The 20,067-nt window shown below is 42.2% G+C and overlaps 1 protein-coding gene across 2 annotated transcripts in view; it reads left to right on the top strand.

The window, feature by feature from the left end:
• Positions 1-20,067, top strand: part of LOC115463376 (histone-arginine methyltransferase CARM1-like) — a 220,459-nt gene that overhangs the window by 181,612 nt on the left and 18,780 nt on the right. For both annotated transcript variants that reach the window (XM_030193817.1, XM_030193818.1), the window contains exons 9-10: positions 7,592-7,677; positions 16,993-17,082. In XM_030193817.1, the coding sequence (XP_030049677.1) occupies positions 7,592-7,677; positions 16,993-17,082 (176 nt within the window). The remainder of the gene's footprint in view (positions 1-7,591; positions 7,678-16,992; positions 17,083-20,067) is intronic.

The following is a 20,067-nucleotide window of genomic DNA, read 5'->3' on the forward strand; positions in this document are numbered from 1 at the left end:
AATGGGTACAGTCTCTCTGGATCCATTGGCTAACACTACCTCCGCAGTGCGCCCTGGTAGGGTAGCATCTCCCAGCACTAGCTCTGGTCATACCAAAGTCATGCTAGAGCCAGTGTCCACAAGCTCAGCCACCTGGGTCTGATTCACAGTTACTGGGGTGCTGTAGTGTTGTGGAAACCCATCTGCTTCCTTGCTTGATGAATGACCAGTGACTTTCTATACTACAGCAATTGCGTGGGCCTCCTTTGTGGGACTGGAGCCACCCACGAAAGCCACCAGCTTTGGTGTAGGATCTGAAATGCTCTTTAGTGCAGACTTGGGATTATCTGGGCAATCCATTTTGAAATGTCCTGTGCCCCCACAGTGGTAACAAGGACGTTCATGCCTAAAATCTTTAGGTTTCTGGGGAACACTGGCAGGTTTGCGGACAGTCTATGAAGTTGCAGGGATATTTGGCTTAGGGCCCTGGCTGCCCTTAGATCCCAGCTGCTGTGGATAAGGATGGCTTGTCTTTGCCAACCAGAGATGGTTAGCCATAAAGATGTCAGCCAACTCAGAGTATGGGGCTGATGATCTTGAACATGTATCCTCACCTCTGGATGACAATACTGAAGAAACTGCTCCAGGACCATCAGGTTTTGGCAGTCCTCCAGGGTTTTAAGTTCAGCTCTACTGAGTCACCACTGGTGCTGGTATCTTAGCTGGATCACAAACTCACTGTGAGTATCATCTGTCCCTTTTCGCAAAGTCTGGAACTTTAATCTATAGGTCTTGGGGTAATGGCATATTGGATCAAAAAAGCTTTGCGCACCTCCTCAAACTGGGAGCACGTCTCCATGGACCTTGGAATGCCTCAAGTGCTCTACCAGTGAGCTTTCCTTCCAGATAGCGCACCCAGTCTTTCTGAGGAGGTGGCAAATCTTTTCCAAGGGAGTTAGATATCCATCTTTGTCACCTCTTTTATCATCAAACCGTGAAAAAACAAGTGGTCTGCTCTCTCCCCAGGAGAACTCTGCACAGGCCATTCCTGCAGCTCTTCCCCCCACTGAGGTTATCCGGTTCCTTCTGTGTTAGGTCAGGTATCTCTGGTATCTGCTGGCTGCTGCCAGTCACCATCAGCACACTGCTAAGCTACTAACTACCAAAAAAAAAAAAACTGAACAGGAAAGGGACACTGTTACTGCTGCACTTGTTCACTGTGCTTTGTGTCTGGAGGTTACAGATAAAAAAAGACTCTGAACCACTCAGTGGATGGTGACTCTCATGCCACATACTGAGTCTGACAATCCCATTATTCTGCCACCAAAAAAGAAGGACAAAAGGTCTGTCATGAAACGCCTAGCCATCCACCTAGGGTTACTCCACGGCCATTTAGAGGGTCTATCCCCAGCACAGTTCAGGTCCGCCTGCACTTGCCGCTTGTACTCCACGCTAGCACCCTTCTCCCACAGACTGGGTCGCAACTGCCTCTGAGCAAGTCTCCCGCTCTCAAATTATCCCCAGTGATTTCTAGGTTATTGGAGGCCACACTCCCAGTGGTCCCACAGTTCCCAGAAAGCACTCACAGACCCAACACACAAACCCCCAGGATTCTTTATCACTCTAGACAGCAGAGTCAACAAACTGAAAATTGTTTATTGTCTTAAAAATTGAACAGTGAAACATAAAAAGTGCAATCAGCAAACAACAGGGAACTGAAATATGGATCAATTATAAAACTAGCTAAACATTTGTTTACTTTCTAAAAAGTACCCGAGAAGATCAGGACATATTCCTGCTTACAAGTTATCAAATGTAACTGGTTACAGGGCCTTTGCAAAGAGATCCCGCCCTCTTTACTTCCTGGCTAAGACTGGGAAAAAGCCAGTAAAATCCAAATGTCTCATCTTATCCTCACAATATAACACAAACAAACCCAATACCATAAACACTCCAGATTACACCCTTCCGGTCTCTGACAGCCTGAAAATTCTGGGAGTCACAATTGACCGTAATCTCACACTCAAAAGCCATGCGAAAAATACAGCAAAGAAAATGTTCCACTCAATGTGGAAACTTAAAAGGATCAAACCTTTCTTCCCAAGGGAAATATTCCGCAGCCTGGTACAATCAATGGTGCTAAGCCATCTAGACTACTGTAATGCCATCTATGCTGGATGCAAAGAACAAATCATTAAGAAACTTCAAACCGCTCAAAACACAGCAGCCAGACTTATATTTGGGAAAGCGAAATACGAAAGCGCCAAACCCCTAAGAGAAAAACTACATTGGCTCCCATTAAAAGAACGAATTCAAGACCTGTTCAAGAAGGCATACCATAAACATCCATCCTAAATACTAAATAATAAGACTGAACACGAACTAGACAAAACCGAACTCTTGTCACTTGAACGACTAACCTCATTGCTATTAATAAACAAGCACTAACACTTTAATCCTTATGCCAAAAATGATTTCTCTATAATTGATGACCTAACGAATGTTACAATCCAATCTATCACTCAGGAACCTACATGCAATACCATAATGTATTATTCTTTACCATGTATGCATGCACCTTAATGCAACACCATTTGTAATTTGCACCTTAAAGCAATACCATTTGTAATTCTGTTACCCGGAAATGGCAATCACCATTACGGCAAATGTAAGCCACATTGAGCCTGCAAATTGGTGGGAAAATGTGGGATACAAATGCTACAAATAAATAAATAAATAAATCAGAGCCCAGAACAACAAGTTTTTTAAATAGCTGGTTACATCGCTGCAGGCATTTCCTTTATCTGTGTTAACTAAAGAAGGAAAGGTCAGTTCTTTGTAGCAGCTTGAAACATAACATTCACCACCTGCTGGCCAAACTAGAGAAATACACTTCAAGAATTAAGGAGTTTTAGAGGCTTACAAAAGTTCTGTCACAGCTATGTTAATAGAGTGCTAAACAAGGACTGAAACGGATAAAATCACGCACAAAAAACACTTACAAAAAATCCCATAAATATACCTAATAGCCTCGATGGCGAACAGAAAAATGTCACAAAATATGACTACCATAATCTGCTTTAATGGAACTGAATAATATAGACGCAAACATGTCAAAGGAGTCTTTCCAAACCGGGGTCTGGGTACTCCTAAATCACTGTAAGAACAAGAAAAAAAGCACCAGCACCAGCATTCGTTAAAAGGGCACCAAAATTACATATTCATGATGCAGCCTCTGCTTGTGCAACGTGTGCATAATGCACCCTGTGTTCTGATTTTTGCTGACTATTGTGGGATTGTTTATTTCCTTGTTTTTAGACTGGAGCAGAGTGGATCAGGGATGCTATGAGGCAAGAGCTTTCCAGGAAAGAGGCCCCAATACATAGGTCTTCAGAGAGAGAGAGAGAATGTCGTAGATTTGTGCATGTCGTAGCATTAAATCTTAGTTGCCAATTATTGAATCGTTCTTCAAGCTTCGCTAGATCCTTCCTCATGCCATCCACACCCTCCAGGGTGTCCACCCTATTACAGAGTTTGGTATTACCTGCAAAGAGACAAACTTTACCAGACAGCCCTTCTGCAACATCACTCACAAAGATGTTAAAAACAGCTGGCCCGAGGACTAGGGTTACCATATGGCTCCAGAAAAAGGACAGATTGAGCCAGTCTAGGTTTTACTTCCTGGCTGGTTAAATAGCACTTAACAGGTTGAACACTAATATTCAGTATGAGATATCTGGTTATCTCTGCTGAATATTAGCGTTGAGGGCCAGATTCTATATAAGGTGCCTACAAAATCCATGTAGTAAACATTTCCAGCTAAGCATATTCTATAAATGGCATTAGATTTAGGCACAGTATATAGAATATGCTTAGTTGATATCCCAGTGCCTAAAACTACGTGTCTCCATTTGCTCCAATGAAAATGTGGAGTATATCCCTGCGAGTATATTTACGTGCAGTGGGCCATATTTTATAACTATGAGTGTAAATTTTGTAACACCCACAAAACACCTATTTCCCCACCCATAGCCATGCCCCTTTTGAACTGCATGCCCCTTTTGAACTGCATGCACTAGAATTTAGGTGCTTATTACAGAATATGTTTAGCGAGTTGTGCATGTAAATTCTAATTATTGCCAATTCGTGTTCATTATTGCTTGTTAGGTGCTGTTATCAACACTGATTAGCTTGTTAAGCCAATTAAGTTACATGTGTTGTTATGGAATGCACTTAGATTTCAGTGTGGAATGCTAGGCACACTATATAGAATCCAGCAGTTAGCTGCTAACTGGCTTTATTGCGTGATATAACCGGTAAGCTGTGAATATTCACCAGCTAAGTTTTGTGGCCACATAGGACTGCATAAATAGCAGTGCTATCTTTGGCTGCTATAAACTTAACCAACCTGTGCTGAATATTAACTTGGCCAGTTAAGTTTAAGCCATCCACAGAAAAAACAGATATTCATTGCTGATCACCAGAAACGGCCCGGCATTGATCATCCAGGCTCTGTGTCAATCGTGGCACTTAGCCGGCCTTCCTCCCATGGGCTGAATATCAGCTGGATGGTGCCTAGAATTGGGCACCCAATTTTGGTCACACTCTCGAGGTGTGTGCAAATTAATTAGCTAACGGGCCTCTATCAAGCAATAATTGGCTGCTTACATCCAATTATGGACTTCAATAGGCACCAATTAGGATTTGTGCGTGCATCTGAATGCGCATTATTCTATAAAACAAGGCACCCAGATCCTATCGTGTGCAACTCGAAAGGGGCGTGGCTATGGGAGGGACATGGATGTGTCAGGGGTAGTTACATGCGTCATTACAGGTTACCAGGTCTTTGAGTCCAATTCGAGCGCCAGCATTTATACCAGGTTTCAGCAGGCGTTAGCCTGGCGCCAATAGTTAGGGCATGGGAATCAACTCTAAGCTCAATTCTATAAAGAGCACATTTCCTTTATAGAATTGCACTTAGTACCGATCTTTTCCAGCGCTCAATTTTGAGCACCATTTCTAGAATCCGACCCAATAGGTGCACACCTAAGTGCATATATGCCATTGTTCTAATCATTTATGAATATAATCAACACATAAATGTTTCCACCCTTAATTGCCATTCAGATCTATATTAAACACCTAACCCTGCCTTGTAGATAGGCCCCTTCGTCTCAGTGCAGTTAATAATATCTATAATGCTTTGGTCTGACTTCACATTGCTTGGTTGAAACAGAACGCAGCGCCTTTAACAGTAGCCTAGGCTGTAGCTACTACACCCCCCACCTCCAGAAATGTCTACATTTATACAGTACCACTTAAAAGTATGTGCTATCTGTTCATAGTTCATTCTTTCATCCATGTATATTTCCAGGAAATATTATAAGCTCCTATTTCTATGGACTAATCCTCCATCATAGGTGCTATGACTTTTGCATGAAACATGCCTAAAAATGGTGGGTTATAAATGCTTTACTAAATTGTAATTAAAATGAATTCTTAATTGTGCATTTGTGTCTCTACAGCATGATTATAATTATTGTTAACAATGAAAGTCAGGTTTTTGTAAATGATCCATTCTTATTAAAAGCTCCATCACGATTGCCATTATTATCCTAGTTACAACTGTAGTAATAATGTTGATTTATACTGCAGCTTTCATTCGTACATGGTCCCTGGGTGCCTTAAATGGGAGGGAGGAGGCAGAGGAATGCTATTATCAGCACTCAGTCATTGCTGAGCAAACAAGGCGCAGGGAGATAAAATGTTTGCCAAGTTCATACAGTTAGTGGAGCAGTAGGATTCAAGCTATTAAACTTCCAAAGTCTTCCTTAATCTACTGATTGAGCCACTAAACCAGACTCTGTAGAAAGGTGAAAGAATGAATGGGCATGAGAACTTCTCTTCTTTTGCATACTACTACTGTACTTATAATTTCAATGTTATACAAGCAATGATGTCCAGAAACACAATCCCAACAAAGGACCTTGTTTCGCCATCTGCTGCTTCAGGGAATAATCCTTCAATTTAAAGTATTGACACTTATTCACCAAGCCATTTTTGGGACAGCGCCTTGGTAGTTTTGCAGATTTTGAAAGTGTATAAACCATTACGCTCATTGCGATCTGTGGACACGAAATGTTTAGAGGTGATACTTCTGGGGAAGATATGTTATGTAGATACGAGGGCGGCTGCTCTTTCAATTACAGGTCTGCTCTTGTGGAATCTTTTGCCCAGATATTTACATCTTTGTACAAATTTAGTACAGTTTAAGAAACTTTTAAAGATCCATCTGTTTCTTTTGACATATTCTGCAGTCTGAAGTAGAGTGATATGAGACATTTCAGTGCGTTCCCTTATTTTTCGTGATGTATGTTGTATTTGATATGTGGTTTTGTATTGTATGTATGTTTTATTGTAATCCCCTTAGTTTTTAAGTGGAATATAAATAAATAAATCCCCTGATTAATCCCTGAAGCAGCCATTGGTGAAACAAGGGCCTTTCTTGGAATTGTGTTTCTGGACATTATTGCTTGAATGAAATTGAAATGAAAAGTGCATCAGTGGTTCTGAAAGAAGAGTTGTCCAATGAAAGAGTCATATTTCAAGTGGACTATATTTATGATTCATATCAGTGTTTGATGCAACCTTTTCTTAAGCACAACTCCAGTGTTCCCTGCTTTTGATTTTCTATGAGAATATGATCGTGGATTTTTTTACACTTATGATTGTGCTTATGGCAGTTTGGACGACTGTTCAATAGAGCTGCCACTTAAGTTTGAAGTCTTTCTTCTTCCACAGAGCGAGATAAATTTAAGTGCAATTTAAAAATTAGGAATCAATGGTCTGTATGCTGTAGCAGCAGTTATGTTTTGGGGTTTTTTTTGTGTTGGTTCTGCTATTCCCATTGTGTTTTTGAAAATTGCCCACCACAAATGCAAGTACATGCCTAGCTAATACATGCTTACAGTAACTTTGTATCGCAGGGTGAGTTTGGGGGTGGAGAGTGCACTTATATGTGTACATGTCCTGAAGTATGCACATGTTTTCCCAGAAAAAGAATCCACACAAACACTAGCCACCTGATTATTTAAAACTATTTAACCAGCTATCTGGCAATATTCAGTGGGAGATAGCCCGTTATCTCCCACTAGATAATGCTGGTTATTGCTTAGCAGATAGCCGGTTATATCGTGTGATATTACCGGCTATCCACCAAATAATTTTGACAGCCAAATTAGGCCGCTGAAATAGCAGGCCTACCTTTGTCCAGTTTCAACTTAACTGGCTAGCGCTGGATATTCAATTGGCCAGTTACGTTGAAAATGACCAAATGTACGCTGGGTATTCAAAGCTGGTCACCGGAAATGGCCCGGCATTGCATATCCGGGCTCAGCGCCAACCTCAGGAGTCACCCAATTAACTCCCGTGGTCGGAATATCAGCCCCACAGTGAATATTTGTGCACGTACGTGTAGGCACACTGTTCAAAAGTTGTCCGCGGAAATGGCTGCTGAGATGAAAAGCAGGAAGCAGGGTAACAACAGTCACTGAGACACCTGCTGCTTATCTGCATATAACTGGAACATGATGACATCCATTTCTTCCCTCAGGACACATTTGACATGAGAATCTTAATGGCACGGACAGTTAAATACACTATTAATTTCATAGATAGTAAAGAAGAAGACCTGCACAGGTTAGTACAAAGGATTGCTAATAATACTATGGAAGTTTCTCCCTAACATACAGAATAGGGACTTCTATGTTTAGCAGCAGCCAAATAATCCCTAGATTCTGTATAGGTCACCCAAAATTGGGCACGCAACTTTGGGCGCAGATTGCAGATCCACATGCAAACTAACTAGCTAATTAGGTGATGACAATTAATTATTGGTGTTAACAAGCACTTAATTGGCAGTAATTAGTAGTTATACATGGATCTGCCTTATGCCTTATTCTATAAGATGCATGCTAAATTTCATAGCATGCATCTCCAAAGGGGGCATAGTCATGGGAGGGGCAAGGGCAGTTCAGGGGTATTCCCAGAGGTGACAGAATACCTGCATTTCTGCGTCTAACTGCCATTTGTTGGGCACAAGCATTTATATCAGCTTCTGGCAGGCATAAATACTCGCATATAAAGTTAGACATGAAATGTGTGCTAAGCTAGTATTCTGTAAGTTCGTTCCATGCAGAACGCTGTTTACAGAATGCTAGCTTAGCACACATCATTTTGGCACCTATCTTACAGAATCTGGCCCTAAATGTAAAAGTTCCCTATCTGTGAATTTTCAGCTGTGCTATATTTTATGTAGAGGGGTTCTTTTATTGTATATCATTCGTGGCCTCTTGTCCCTCTGCTCCACAAGACATCTGCTCATCAGAATCTACTAGGGATGATTGTGGACTTTTTTCAGTATGTTTCATGAATTTGGTTTAATAAAAATGTTCCAACACACTATTTATTAGGATTTAGCTCACACCTTTTTCAACGGTAGCTCGAGGTGAGTTACTTTCAGATACATTAGGTATTTCCCTGTCTCTAGAGGGCTCACAGTTGAGTTTGTATCTGAGACAGTGGATGGTTAAGTGACTTGCCCAAGATCATAAGGACAGTGGTGGTATTTGAACTGGGATTCACTGCGTGCCAGTCTGCTGCTCTAACCACTAGGCTATTCTTCTACTCTGCACATTAAATTATAGATTAACACATGTTCAATTGATTTTAGTGCACATTACATTTTTAAGACATGCTAATGAACAAAATGCACATCCCTAGAATCTACCAATCATGTAGGAGTATTGGTATGTGATTATTGCACTTGTTCTATTTCCTTCTTTACGTGGAATTGAACCCACTTCCATGGATGGAAATGGTCATATCTGTCGCAGTCCACATTTAGAAAAATACCTCTTATTTGACCTTAGCTGTAGAAAGTCCATCTTCTCCAATGCATCTCTTCTACGTGTCCCTCTTAAAATCTTTCAAATATTGGCAAGGACATTGGATTAATTGACTCTTTTCTCATTCTTCCTTGACATTTCAGCTGCAATAAATTTGAAGATTTAAGGGGAATGCAGGAGCTGATGGGGCTGTAATTTCTCAAGCCATTAAGAGTGTGGTTCTCTCTTTTTTTTTTTCAGCCCTGACTGTTATATTTGCCATATGTGTTTTGTGAACTAAGGGGTCTATTTACTAACCTGCATTAGCTGTTTAATGTGGGAGTTGCTGCATGCTAGCAGTTAATGCAGCACCTTAACAGTTAACTGACAATAATTCTTATATTAAACAGCTAACACAGAATGAGTGGACCTGTGCCTTGCAGTTGACACAAAGGTCATTACCCCTCATTAACTGTTAATACAGCAGATAACACAGACCAGTTCACACCACATCAAGAAGTGTAGCTACCTATTATCTGCTATGCAGTTAATGCACTAATTTTATTTTTGTTACATTTGTACCCTGCGCTTTCCCACTCATGGCAGGCTCAATGTGGCTTACATATTGTATACAGGTACTTATTTGTACCTGGGGCAATGGAGGGCTAAGTGACTTGCCCAGAGTCACAAGGAGCTGCCTGTGCCTGAAGTGGGAATTGAACTCAGTTCTTCAGTTCCCCAGGACCAGTGTCCACCACCCTAACCACTAGGCCACTCCTCCACTCTGCATTACCTGCATAGCAAAGTTCTGGGAATGCCCCCAACAGTTAACACAGAGGGTTTGCGGTTACCACGTGTCAATTTTGGCAGTTACTGTGAGGTATGTGTAAAAGTGTTGCACAGCTTAATAAACAAATTGAAGGGCAGTAGATCAAGTCAAATGAATATAATATAAGAAATAAGTCCCTAAATGATGAGCTGTCACCTTGTTTGATGTCCAAGAAATATTCTGGGCAATATACGTAGCCTGGGGTGGGTAATTGGTGGCTCCGTGCTATTCAGTGCCGGTACCCAGATAGCTCCGGGCAAGCTAGGACTGCTATTTATGTGGTCCTACTTGCCCAAATACTTACACAGGCACCGGCATAGAATATTGCTGGTGTTTAGATAGTTTCGGGGACCACCCGACACTGCCCCCAGACTGCCTGGGCACTAGCCGGATAGTGCCACAGCGGAACATCATTTTGTTTGGGCGGGGCTAAGCTTCACCCCAGCTCTGCCCTCAGGTTAATACCACTGATTTTAATGTTACACACAGAACCCAAATAGGCCCGCACCAAATTAAAAATACATGTCTTGCCCCCCCAACCCACACTTTCATTCCCATTCCCCATTGATCTCACATCTCCTACTAGCTCCCTCTTTTCTCCCTTCTCCTCCCTCCTCACCCCATGACCAGTATTTCCTGTCTCTCTTCCTCCCAGGTCTAACATTCCCCTTCTTTCTCTCCCCCTCAATCCAGTTACATCCAAAATCCCGTTTTTGTCTCCCTTGCCTCCCCCTCCACTCCCCATGTCCAGCATCTCCCCTCTCTGTTCTCTACCCATTGTAGTCCAGCACCTCCGGCCCTCCCTCCCTTTCTCAGCTCCTCCTGCTCTTTACCTTTATCATCAGGCAACAGGCCAAGACACTGACACAGTGTGCAACAGTGGTCACTAGCAGCCACTATATGTGAATGCATGCAGCTGAACCCTTTGATGTGTTCCGCCCTTCTAACGTAAACTTCTTTTGGGAGCAGGATGTGTCAGGTGGTTCTACAGCTCAGGGAAGGAAAAACTTTCATGGCAGGCCCAGCCATGCATGTTCCTGTCTAATGTCTGCTACTGACCACTACTGCATGATGTGTCTTGGCCTGTTGCCTGTTGAGAAAGGAAAAAAGCAGGAGGAGCTGAAGCAGAGAGGGAGGGAGATGCTGGATCCAGAGGGCAGCAGATTGTGTTCTTATATTTTGGGGGTGCCATGGCACCTGTGGCTCCCCCCCCCCCCCCCCAGTTCCTACACCTATGTTCCAAACAAATATTCAGCAGCACTATTTAAATGCCACAGAATATCTGCTTTGGAGCTGGTCAGTGGGATTTAACCAGGTAGGAAACGTTCTACCCTGTTTAAATCCTGCTGAATATCAATCCGTTTTATTAATGTTCAGTCAGAAGACTTAAGCAAAAATGCTCATTTTAGTGGAGAACAGGGGTTCCTAAACACCACCAATGTTCCAGCACTGATTTAATTATCGGTTCAGTGAAAAGGACAAAATTACAATGGAAGGATCTGTCAGTATGTCAGCATATACATGGACACATAAATATGAAGACCGCATGTATGGAAAATTATTGGAAGGTCAATTCATGGGATTTGAACATGCCTTTACGGTAACTTTCTGCACCTCTCTAACTGTGATTCGCTTTTGAAGGGACCCTTTTGGGTTCTTTTGTCTACTGGGATGATCTCCTCATTGCTCCTTGAGTTCCGCTTTCCTGGCATATGATGCGCTCCAGGTCTGGACTGCTGTTCATACCAAGCGGTGAGTCATTTTTACTTGTTTTTTAAAACTGCTTACCTCCATTTACTTATTCATATTTATGTGTCCACGTTGCTGCTGGCTTGGTTTTCCTCTTTTCTTTTAAACCCATGAATTCAGCGCTTAACAAGCTGTCTAAAGTGCTGCCTCTCACAATGAGGGATGCTTATTAGTTTAAGAATACATCAGCTAATAAAGCAAACACCTTTTTTCCTGAAACGTCCTCAAACACTTAAACTAAAAAGTCAAGCAACATTAAGGAGCACCTTATCATACTTTAGTACTCTGTTTCTTTAGATATTTTATGTAGAGGGATTCACTTAGGGGTCCTTTCACTAAAGCTTAGCGTGTGCTAATGGAATTAGCGTGTACTAAATGCTAAGAAGCCCGTAAGTATAAAATGGGTTTCTTAGCATGTAGCATGCACTAATTCTATTAGCACGCATTAAGTTTTAGCAAAAAGACCTCTTAGTTATTTGCTTTTTTATATTTTGGAAGCACAGCAAATTTGTATTAATTTTGAATATTTGCAAATGTGGAGATGACTTTGGAGCACTGTTATAGAAAAAGTAATTTTTAAAATGTAGTTACCATGTCCTAATTACAGTTTAGGTTTCAGAGGTCATTTTAGAAGCATATACATGAATAAATAGCGACAGTAACACAAGTAAAGCTTGCTATTTATATGTTTAACCACTTCCAGAAAGCTGCTGTTAACACGGTGAGGAAAGGAATGCTGAGTTTTGAAGGGGGGCATGTCATAAGTGTAGTTTAGGTGGGCTCAAAAAACTGTCTGTGTATTTCCCATTTTACAATAGGAATACATGTAGATGCCAAATTATTTCCCCATTGACTTTTACACCTGCCTTGAAGCAAGCACAGCTTTTATGAAAGTGTTCATTTCAACCAAGACTTTCTACTTGCTGCATAGCCAGACCTCAGTCTTGTGGGGGGAGGGGGAGCCTGAACACCTCTTCACCACCTCCCACCCCTGCAACCCCACATAACTGAGCTGGCAGGGTCTCCAAGCCCTGCCAATGGAAGCGCACCACCTGCAGCCTCTCATTCCCTGGGCGGCCCCTGCCGCAACCCTAGGCCTCCCCTCAGAGCAAGCTCAGTTTCTGAGAAACTGAGCATGCACAGGAGATGCCTACCCCCCCCTACTATGGAGAGGGGGAAGGTCCAATCCGGCAGCCCAGGGAAAGTACAGGATGCGGGAGGAGGAGTGCTTCTGCTGGAGAGGCTTGGGGAACCCTGCCAGCCAAAGCAGCAAACAGTGCTGCAAATTTGGAGTAGTCTAGTGGTTAGTGCAGTGGACCAGTGGCGTAGGAAGGGGGGGGTGGGAGGGGCGGTCCACCCCAGGTGCACGCGCTCGGGGGGGTGCCAGCCCCGCTGGTTCCCTGCTCCCTCTGCACTTCTGGGGCAGAGAGAGCAGGGAACCAGCGGGGCCGACGCAGCTCCGAGTGACGTGCACTCGGGGCGGATCGGCCCTCCCGCAGGTAAGAATGCGGTCCAGGGGGGGTTGCGCTCCAGGGGGTGCGCCGCAGAGGGGGGGGGGGTCGCGCCGTGCTGCACCCAGGGGGGGGGGGTGCACAGCGGCGACCCGCCCAGATGCCATTAGCCCTCACTACGGCACTGCAGTGGACTTTGATCCTGGGGAACTGAGTTCAATTCCCACTGCAGCTCCTTGTGACTCTGGGCAAGTCACTTAACACTCCATTGCCCCTGGTACAAAATAAGTACCTGAATATATGTAAACCGCTTTGAATGTAGTTGCAAAAACCTCAGAAAGGCGGCATATCAAGTCCCATTTCCCTTTCCCCCCCCCCCCCCCCTAAATTGGGAGGCCCCAAGGCCCCCTCCTCCCACCTCCTTGGCTATGCCACTGCTTTCTAGGAGAGATTGAGGGTGTTAATATCCTTAATCCATGTATTATTGTTGCTTTTCAAGTTTTTAAAAAAACGTTTTGCAGCTAACCATGTAAATTCATAGCACCTATATGCATGTGTTTTTAAGTTGGGCCACTGTGAGGAAAATTTTATAACAGGTCATCTAGGTTGAGTTAGAAACACTATGCACAATTCAACATGTGGAAACGCTGGGGCACTTACACATGGAAACATCATCCACGTGGAAAATTAGAACAGCTGTGATTTACACGTTGATGCCCTGGGCTCGTCGATTCATCCACTTGTAGAAAACAAGTGTGTTGGGAGCATAGCATGGTGGTGCTGAGGGATACACCTCTGTGACTCAGTCCACAAAGCCTGTGCCAATTGAAGCCAGAAAATCTAAATGTCAGCACCTGCACCTGCTATATATCACACACAAACACCAGGAGGGACTGGAAGATCAAAATACAAAAACAGGGTCCTTGTGATGTGGTATATGTTGGGAGGGGGCACAGATGTAAACTCTGTCCCTCAGGCACTGAAGACCCATGGTATGCTGCTGCTTCAAAGGGAAAAGAGGAAGGAGTGACCTTTAAACAGGAAGAATCTATGTTTAATGTGATTCCATTTACAGTCAATAGAATCTACTTTGTATAGATATTATGCTTGATGTTTCAATTCATATTTTGGGTGGTTGTCTTTATCAGTGTTCTCAACTTAGTTTAATAAGGGTTTCACAAAGGTACAGAATAAGATTAAACAATTTTAATAAACTTGCTCATTCTGCAGTCCATAATTGTGGGGAAAATGGTCCAAAATATTACACATAAAATCCTGATCATCTAGTAATACCCCAGTTATGGACGGAGTTTGGATTGCAGAGTCTTGTTATTTGAACCATCTATAAGCAGTATCATTCAACCTTTGCTTCCCTGAATTACCTTGTGGCAGAGGTTCTCAACCCGGTCCTCAGGGCCACTAGCCAGTCAGGTTTCCAAGATAGTTATACTGAACACGTATGAGATAGATTTGCATACAATGAAGGTAATGCATTTATATCATGCCTGTTCATTGTGGAAACTCAAACTTGTGAAACAATTCTTCCTGAGGGAAACTTTTCGCAACCTGATACAATCAATGGTACTAAGCCACGTAGACTACTGCAATGGAATTTATGCGGGATGCAAAGAACAAACCTTAAAGAAACTTCAGACCACTCAAAACACGACAGCTAGACTTATATTTGGTAAAACGGGATTTGAAAGCGCAAAACCCCTCTGCGAAAAACTACACTGGCTCCCAATCAAAGAACGCATTGCTTTCAAAATCTGTACCCTGGTCCACAAAATTATCTATGGTGAAGCCCCGGGATACATGACAGACCTGATCGACTTACCCACTAGGAACACATCTGAATCAGCACGAACCTATCTAAATCTGCACTACCCAAGCTGCAAAGGTCTTAAATACAAATCAACTTACGCATCCAGTTTCTCCTACTTAAGCACACAACTGTGGAACGCACTACCAAAAGCCTTGAAAACAATGTACGACCATCTAAACTTCCGTAAAACACTAAAAACCAACCTGTTTAAAAATGCATACCCTACTGATCCAACTTAAATGCCTGATCTCCGCAACACAACAAAACTAAAGAACGTAATGGACATGACACAACTCTTCTGCTGTACGATTCCCTAATGTGGCTATGCCACATGAACTTTATCTTACCACAACATCACTGTGTATTTGTTTCCACCAGAGTCTGCAAATGCCTCTCCGGTACTATGTAAGCCACATTGAGCCTACAAATAGGTGGGAAAATGTGGGATACAAATGTAACAAACAAACAAACAAATAAATAAATATCCTGAAATCCTGACTGGCTGTGTGTGTCCCGAGCACTGGGTTGAGAACTCCTGTCTTGTTGTGAGCCAAAGAGTGATGGTTACAATGCTGGCAATATTCAGCCCATAAACGGTCTTCAGTAGCTCCCAGAAGTTATCTGGGTATTGTCAGTATTCAATGGCAGTACCTGGATACCTATCTGAGGGGTCCTTTTACTTGGTGCACTGAAAAATGGCCTGTAGGCGCACAGAATCATTTTTCAGCACACCTGCAAAAATGCCTTTTTTTAATTTTGGTCAAAAATGGACGTGCGGCCAAATGAAAATTGGCACACGTTCATTTTGGGTCTGAGACCTTACCATCAGCCATTGACTTAGCGGTAAGGTCCCTTGCATTCACCGGGCGGTAAGGGTCTATGTGCATCAAATGCCTTTTACCGCCCAGTAGTGCTGCGTACCAGAAAATGGAAATTATTTTCTGGTGCATGTAGGTCAAAAATGAAATTACCGCCCGGCGCACACAGTAGCCAGGCGGTAACTCAAAATTGACGCATGTAGGCCCTAATGCATCTTAGTAAAAGGACCCCTGAGCAAGTTAGGATTGCTAAGTATGCAGCCCTACTTCTCAGAGAGTTATCTGGGCTCTGGCACCGATTATTAGCAGCAAACCAACAGAAGTGAGGCAACAAAGAAAAGAGGATTCGAAAGGGTATGTTAAAAAAAGTGTTTAATACGGACGACAAGTCCAATCACAGACTCAATCACAGACTCGACAAGGCCATGTTTCGGCATATGTGCCTACATCAGGAGTCAAGAGTGCCTTTTATGTCCAGAGATGCAAGGTATTCAATGTGAAACACTGTTGGTCTTATCTGACCCACAAAACGCTGCTAGTTCTCTCACACAAGCACTTGTTCGTGCTGGATACTGTATGCTTGTTATGTATATGGATTGAATAACTTGCATCGATGGACATAAAAGGCACTCTTGACTCCGTATTAAAGATTTTTTTTTTATATACCCTTATGGAATCCTTGTTTCTTTGTTGCCTCACTTCTGTTGATTTGCTGCTGCACATCCGTGAGGCTTGGACCTCCCTTCCTTCTTTTGGACTGTTTCCTGTACTCTGGCACTGAATATCAGTGATGCCAGGATAACTTCTAGCTCCACTTCTGCCCCAGACTACCCCGGCACTAACCGGACGCTGCCGCAGCGGTCAAAATATGATATTCAGTGGCACTGTCCAGTTAACCGACACTAAATATCATGAGGAAATCCACTCAGTGGGAGTTATCCAGGCAACAGCCACTCATATGCAGTTAACTCCCACTGAATATCGACCCCGTTATCTTTTTTAACGTATTCTCTTTTGATCTGTTTTATTTAAAAATGTAGAACTTGATGGTCCAGTGTAAACATGTTAATGTGCATTAATGCAATTTAACATGTTATTTAACACAAGCCCCATTATTGTTCACGGAGTCTATTTACTAATTAAACACATAACTCATTAATACACTTTAGTAAATTAGGCTCTTAGTGTCACAAAAGAATCACACTAATGGCCTCAGAAAGCCCACAGGTGATTCGCAAGTCACAGATTTTCAGTGATTGTGCCTGTGGGAATACCTTCAAAAAATACAAGCTCACTGACATTTCTAGCTCCAGGATAGAGTATTTTAAAATTATTTTTTACTGTCTTTGCTCAGAAGTAATGTCACCTAACATTTCAAATGTTTTATTTTCAGATTTTAATAGTAAATTGTTATTATTGTAATTGTCATTATAACATTTTGGTTTTGTTCCTGCAGAATGGAAATCCCCTTTGTATTCCAGCTAGTACAGTCTGGACTCATCCATGGCCTGGCATTTTGGTTTGATGTGGCATTTGTGGGCTCAGTGTATGTAACTTCTTTCTCAGTTTGTCATCATAAGATAATATTTTAGAAAAAAATATCCCAAGGCTTACACCTGCTATTATGTTGGTGATCTCACCGGAACTAGCTTGTCTTTTCTTTAGCTCCACCTACTGGTCGGGGGACATAAACTAGTGGTCTGGACTGGTCTATCCAGATGATAAGGAATGAACAATTTTTTAATAACATGAACAGTTCTTTTTGTGGCAGCCACCATTCTGCTTTCTGAACTCTAAATCAGGTGCATCGTTATGCTAAGAAACAGCAAGCAACTAATTTGGAAATGAGCTTGTATTTACCCTCTGAGCCAAGAGACCCATTACAATAGTGACATGCATTAATTTTAATTAATTTGTGACAGGATCACTGTGAATTAATGTGGCATAATGAAAACCAAACATCATTATTCCTAATGACAGCCATAACTTTTAGTAACTGCAGTGTGTTACTGCTTGTGTATGGAACACTGGCTAAGCTATATTAACCATGAAAGAGAGAATATTATATAAGCAGGTCTTTCATGAAACCCAATTTTGTATATGTTGTCGAAGGAGGAATTAAAACACCCAGAATGGGATGGTCACAGTTCCCTCTATTTTACAAAAGGCTCACTTGAACACAGAGCCTTTTGTAAAATATGTTGAAGGATGCCACAAATATTTACCAGCACATAAAGCAGGAGCTGCCATTTTACAAGAGCAGCATCATGCAGTAGCTTCTACTTATAAATAGCTTATACTTGGAAGTGGTGATTTTACAACCTCCACATATAAGTGCCAGCACTTATACATACAGGGCTAAATTCAGTAAATGTAGACCACATTTAGACACTGAAAAAAATGAGCTGGCACAAAACCCATCAGGAAAATGTGTTTCAATATATGTGTATTCCCATTATAAGAAGAGAAATACATATATAAATTTTCAACCTGCCCAAAACATGCCCCCTGGAAATCTCAACACCAGGGCCCTGGGTGAATCTTCAGCTTTGCGCCCTACTCAATTAGCTTCAAGGTCACTAGGCACACATACCCATCCCCTACGAAGACTTTGACAAACTCAACAATCCACCCCTCCCAGAATAGATCTGTAAAAATACATAATTAAACATGATACATTTAAATATAAAACTCTATTTTGTATATACTTAATGAGAGCAGATTGCAATGCCCACTCTCCCTGTGTATGAAAGTACCGGCTAATGGTTCTTTTGAGTTTGTGTGGCTGTCAGGACTATTGTGGCAGCTGCTGTTTGCCACCTCCCTTCAAAGCTGCTGCCCTAGGTGACCACCTAGCCTTGTCTATTGGTTGCACCTGCCCTACTCAGTGACCCATCTACACTTGTAAATAGTGGCTTTCTGAACTCGCCATTTGCAAATGAGCCTATAAACATGGGTAAATGCTGCTATTTAAAGAAGCAGGTGCTCCTAAAATGACCTCCACAGTAACATTTGCAGCTAGATTTACTGAACTACACCATCATATTAGTGCACATTATTAGTAAACAGGTCCCATTGCATTAACAGGATATGCTGTAAATGCCCATTAAAGTGCATTAATGCAGTAGCACTCCTTAGTAAATCTAGCCCTTAGCACCATACATGATGACAGATAAGGGCCAAAAAGTCCCATCTAGTTTGCCAGTGAGAAGGCAGACTGACCCTAGGCAGTGTGTCCTGAGATGCACCACATGGGGTCAGGTGCTGCATTTTCCAAGATGGACGCACAGAGACAGGAGTGAGTGGGCATTGCTTCTGTCCCCCCCCCCCCCCAATGTTAGAAGTATGCAGAGACCTTTCTGAGGGCATTGAAGGGGTTCTGAGAGGTATTGGTAGTCCACTTGATCCCCCTCAGTGTATTTTATTGCAGGAGGAAGAGGGCGGGGTGGGGTTCAAGGATCTACTTGGGTGGATTGTCAAGCGGTGGATCCAGGAACTTCAGGCCACCAGGTGCATTTGTGAGGATTGGAGGAGTCCTGACCCAATTGGTGCCCCTCCCCTGATACTCCCTGTTGCACCACCCTGACTCCTTGATCCCCATCTCCAACACCCTATTGGCTCATCTGAAGTGTCAGCCGTGATTCTGGATATTCAGTGCTGGTCAGTATCCAGATATCAGTGTGAACTATCCGCTATCGGTTTAATTTTAACTGTGGCACCTGACATTAAAAAAAAAACAACACAGTACCACAAGTTGAATATTGGCCCCATTATCTTTAGAAAGAAATGATCTCTTTAATATGTACGTGACTGATCTATTTAATCTATCTGTAGTGAGATTGATTTAATTTAACAGACCAGACTACATTGCTGCTTTGGCAATAATGTTGAAGATTGATGTATGGAACACTAGGGATATACTTTTGTAGTTTCATGTCATTTTAACCTAAAATGATTGGAAAAAAACCCAAAATGTTTTTTTTTTCACATCATCAATAGTGCGCACTATCAACATTGCATCCCAAAACTAAAAATAAAAGTTATAGAACCTGACTAAAACAAAAACCAAAAGAGCCCATAAACAACAAAGGAAACTAAAAAACAAAAAAATATGGGACACTAGTCAAGGAGAACAATGGTAATTTCAAGTAAGATCTCGCATCTCGCCTCATAGCTATCATGAAAAGGGTTCAGGAAAAACTGATGGGAAAAATGTTAATCTGTGTGCCTCTTAAGAGATATTCAGAGTGTCTCTCAACATACATATGTTTGTAAATGTCAAAAGTCTGGATTTTAGAAGGCTTAAGTGGATTTATATATATAAATTGGGCAATGTATAAATAATTATTTTAGAAAAGATGCTACTTACATGTATATGCGGCAGCATACAGAGATTTAAGAGTCATGTTCAGGGTGTGGTTTGGGCAGTTCTTCCAACTGTCTCTGTATTCAGTAGTTTAGTATAGCAATAATCATATACTTCAGAAAATTTCCCTTTTGGCATTTACGACTGCTTTGAGTCATGCATAAT

The sequence above is a fragment of the Microcaecilia unicolor genome, chromosome 2 (genome assembly GCF_901765095.1).
Source record: "Microcaecilia unicolor chromosome 2, aMicUni1.1, whole genome shotgun sequence".
In the NCBI taxonomy this organism is placed as follows: domain Eukaryota; kingdom Metazoa; phylum Chordata; class Amphibia; order Gymnophiona; family Siphonopidae; genus Microcaecilia; species Microcaecilia unicolor.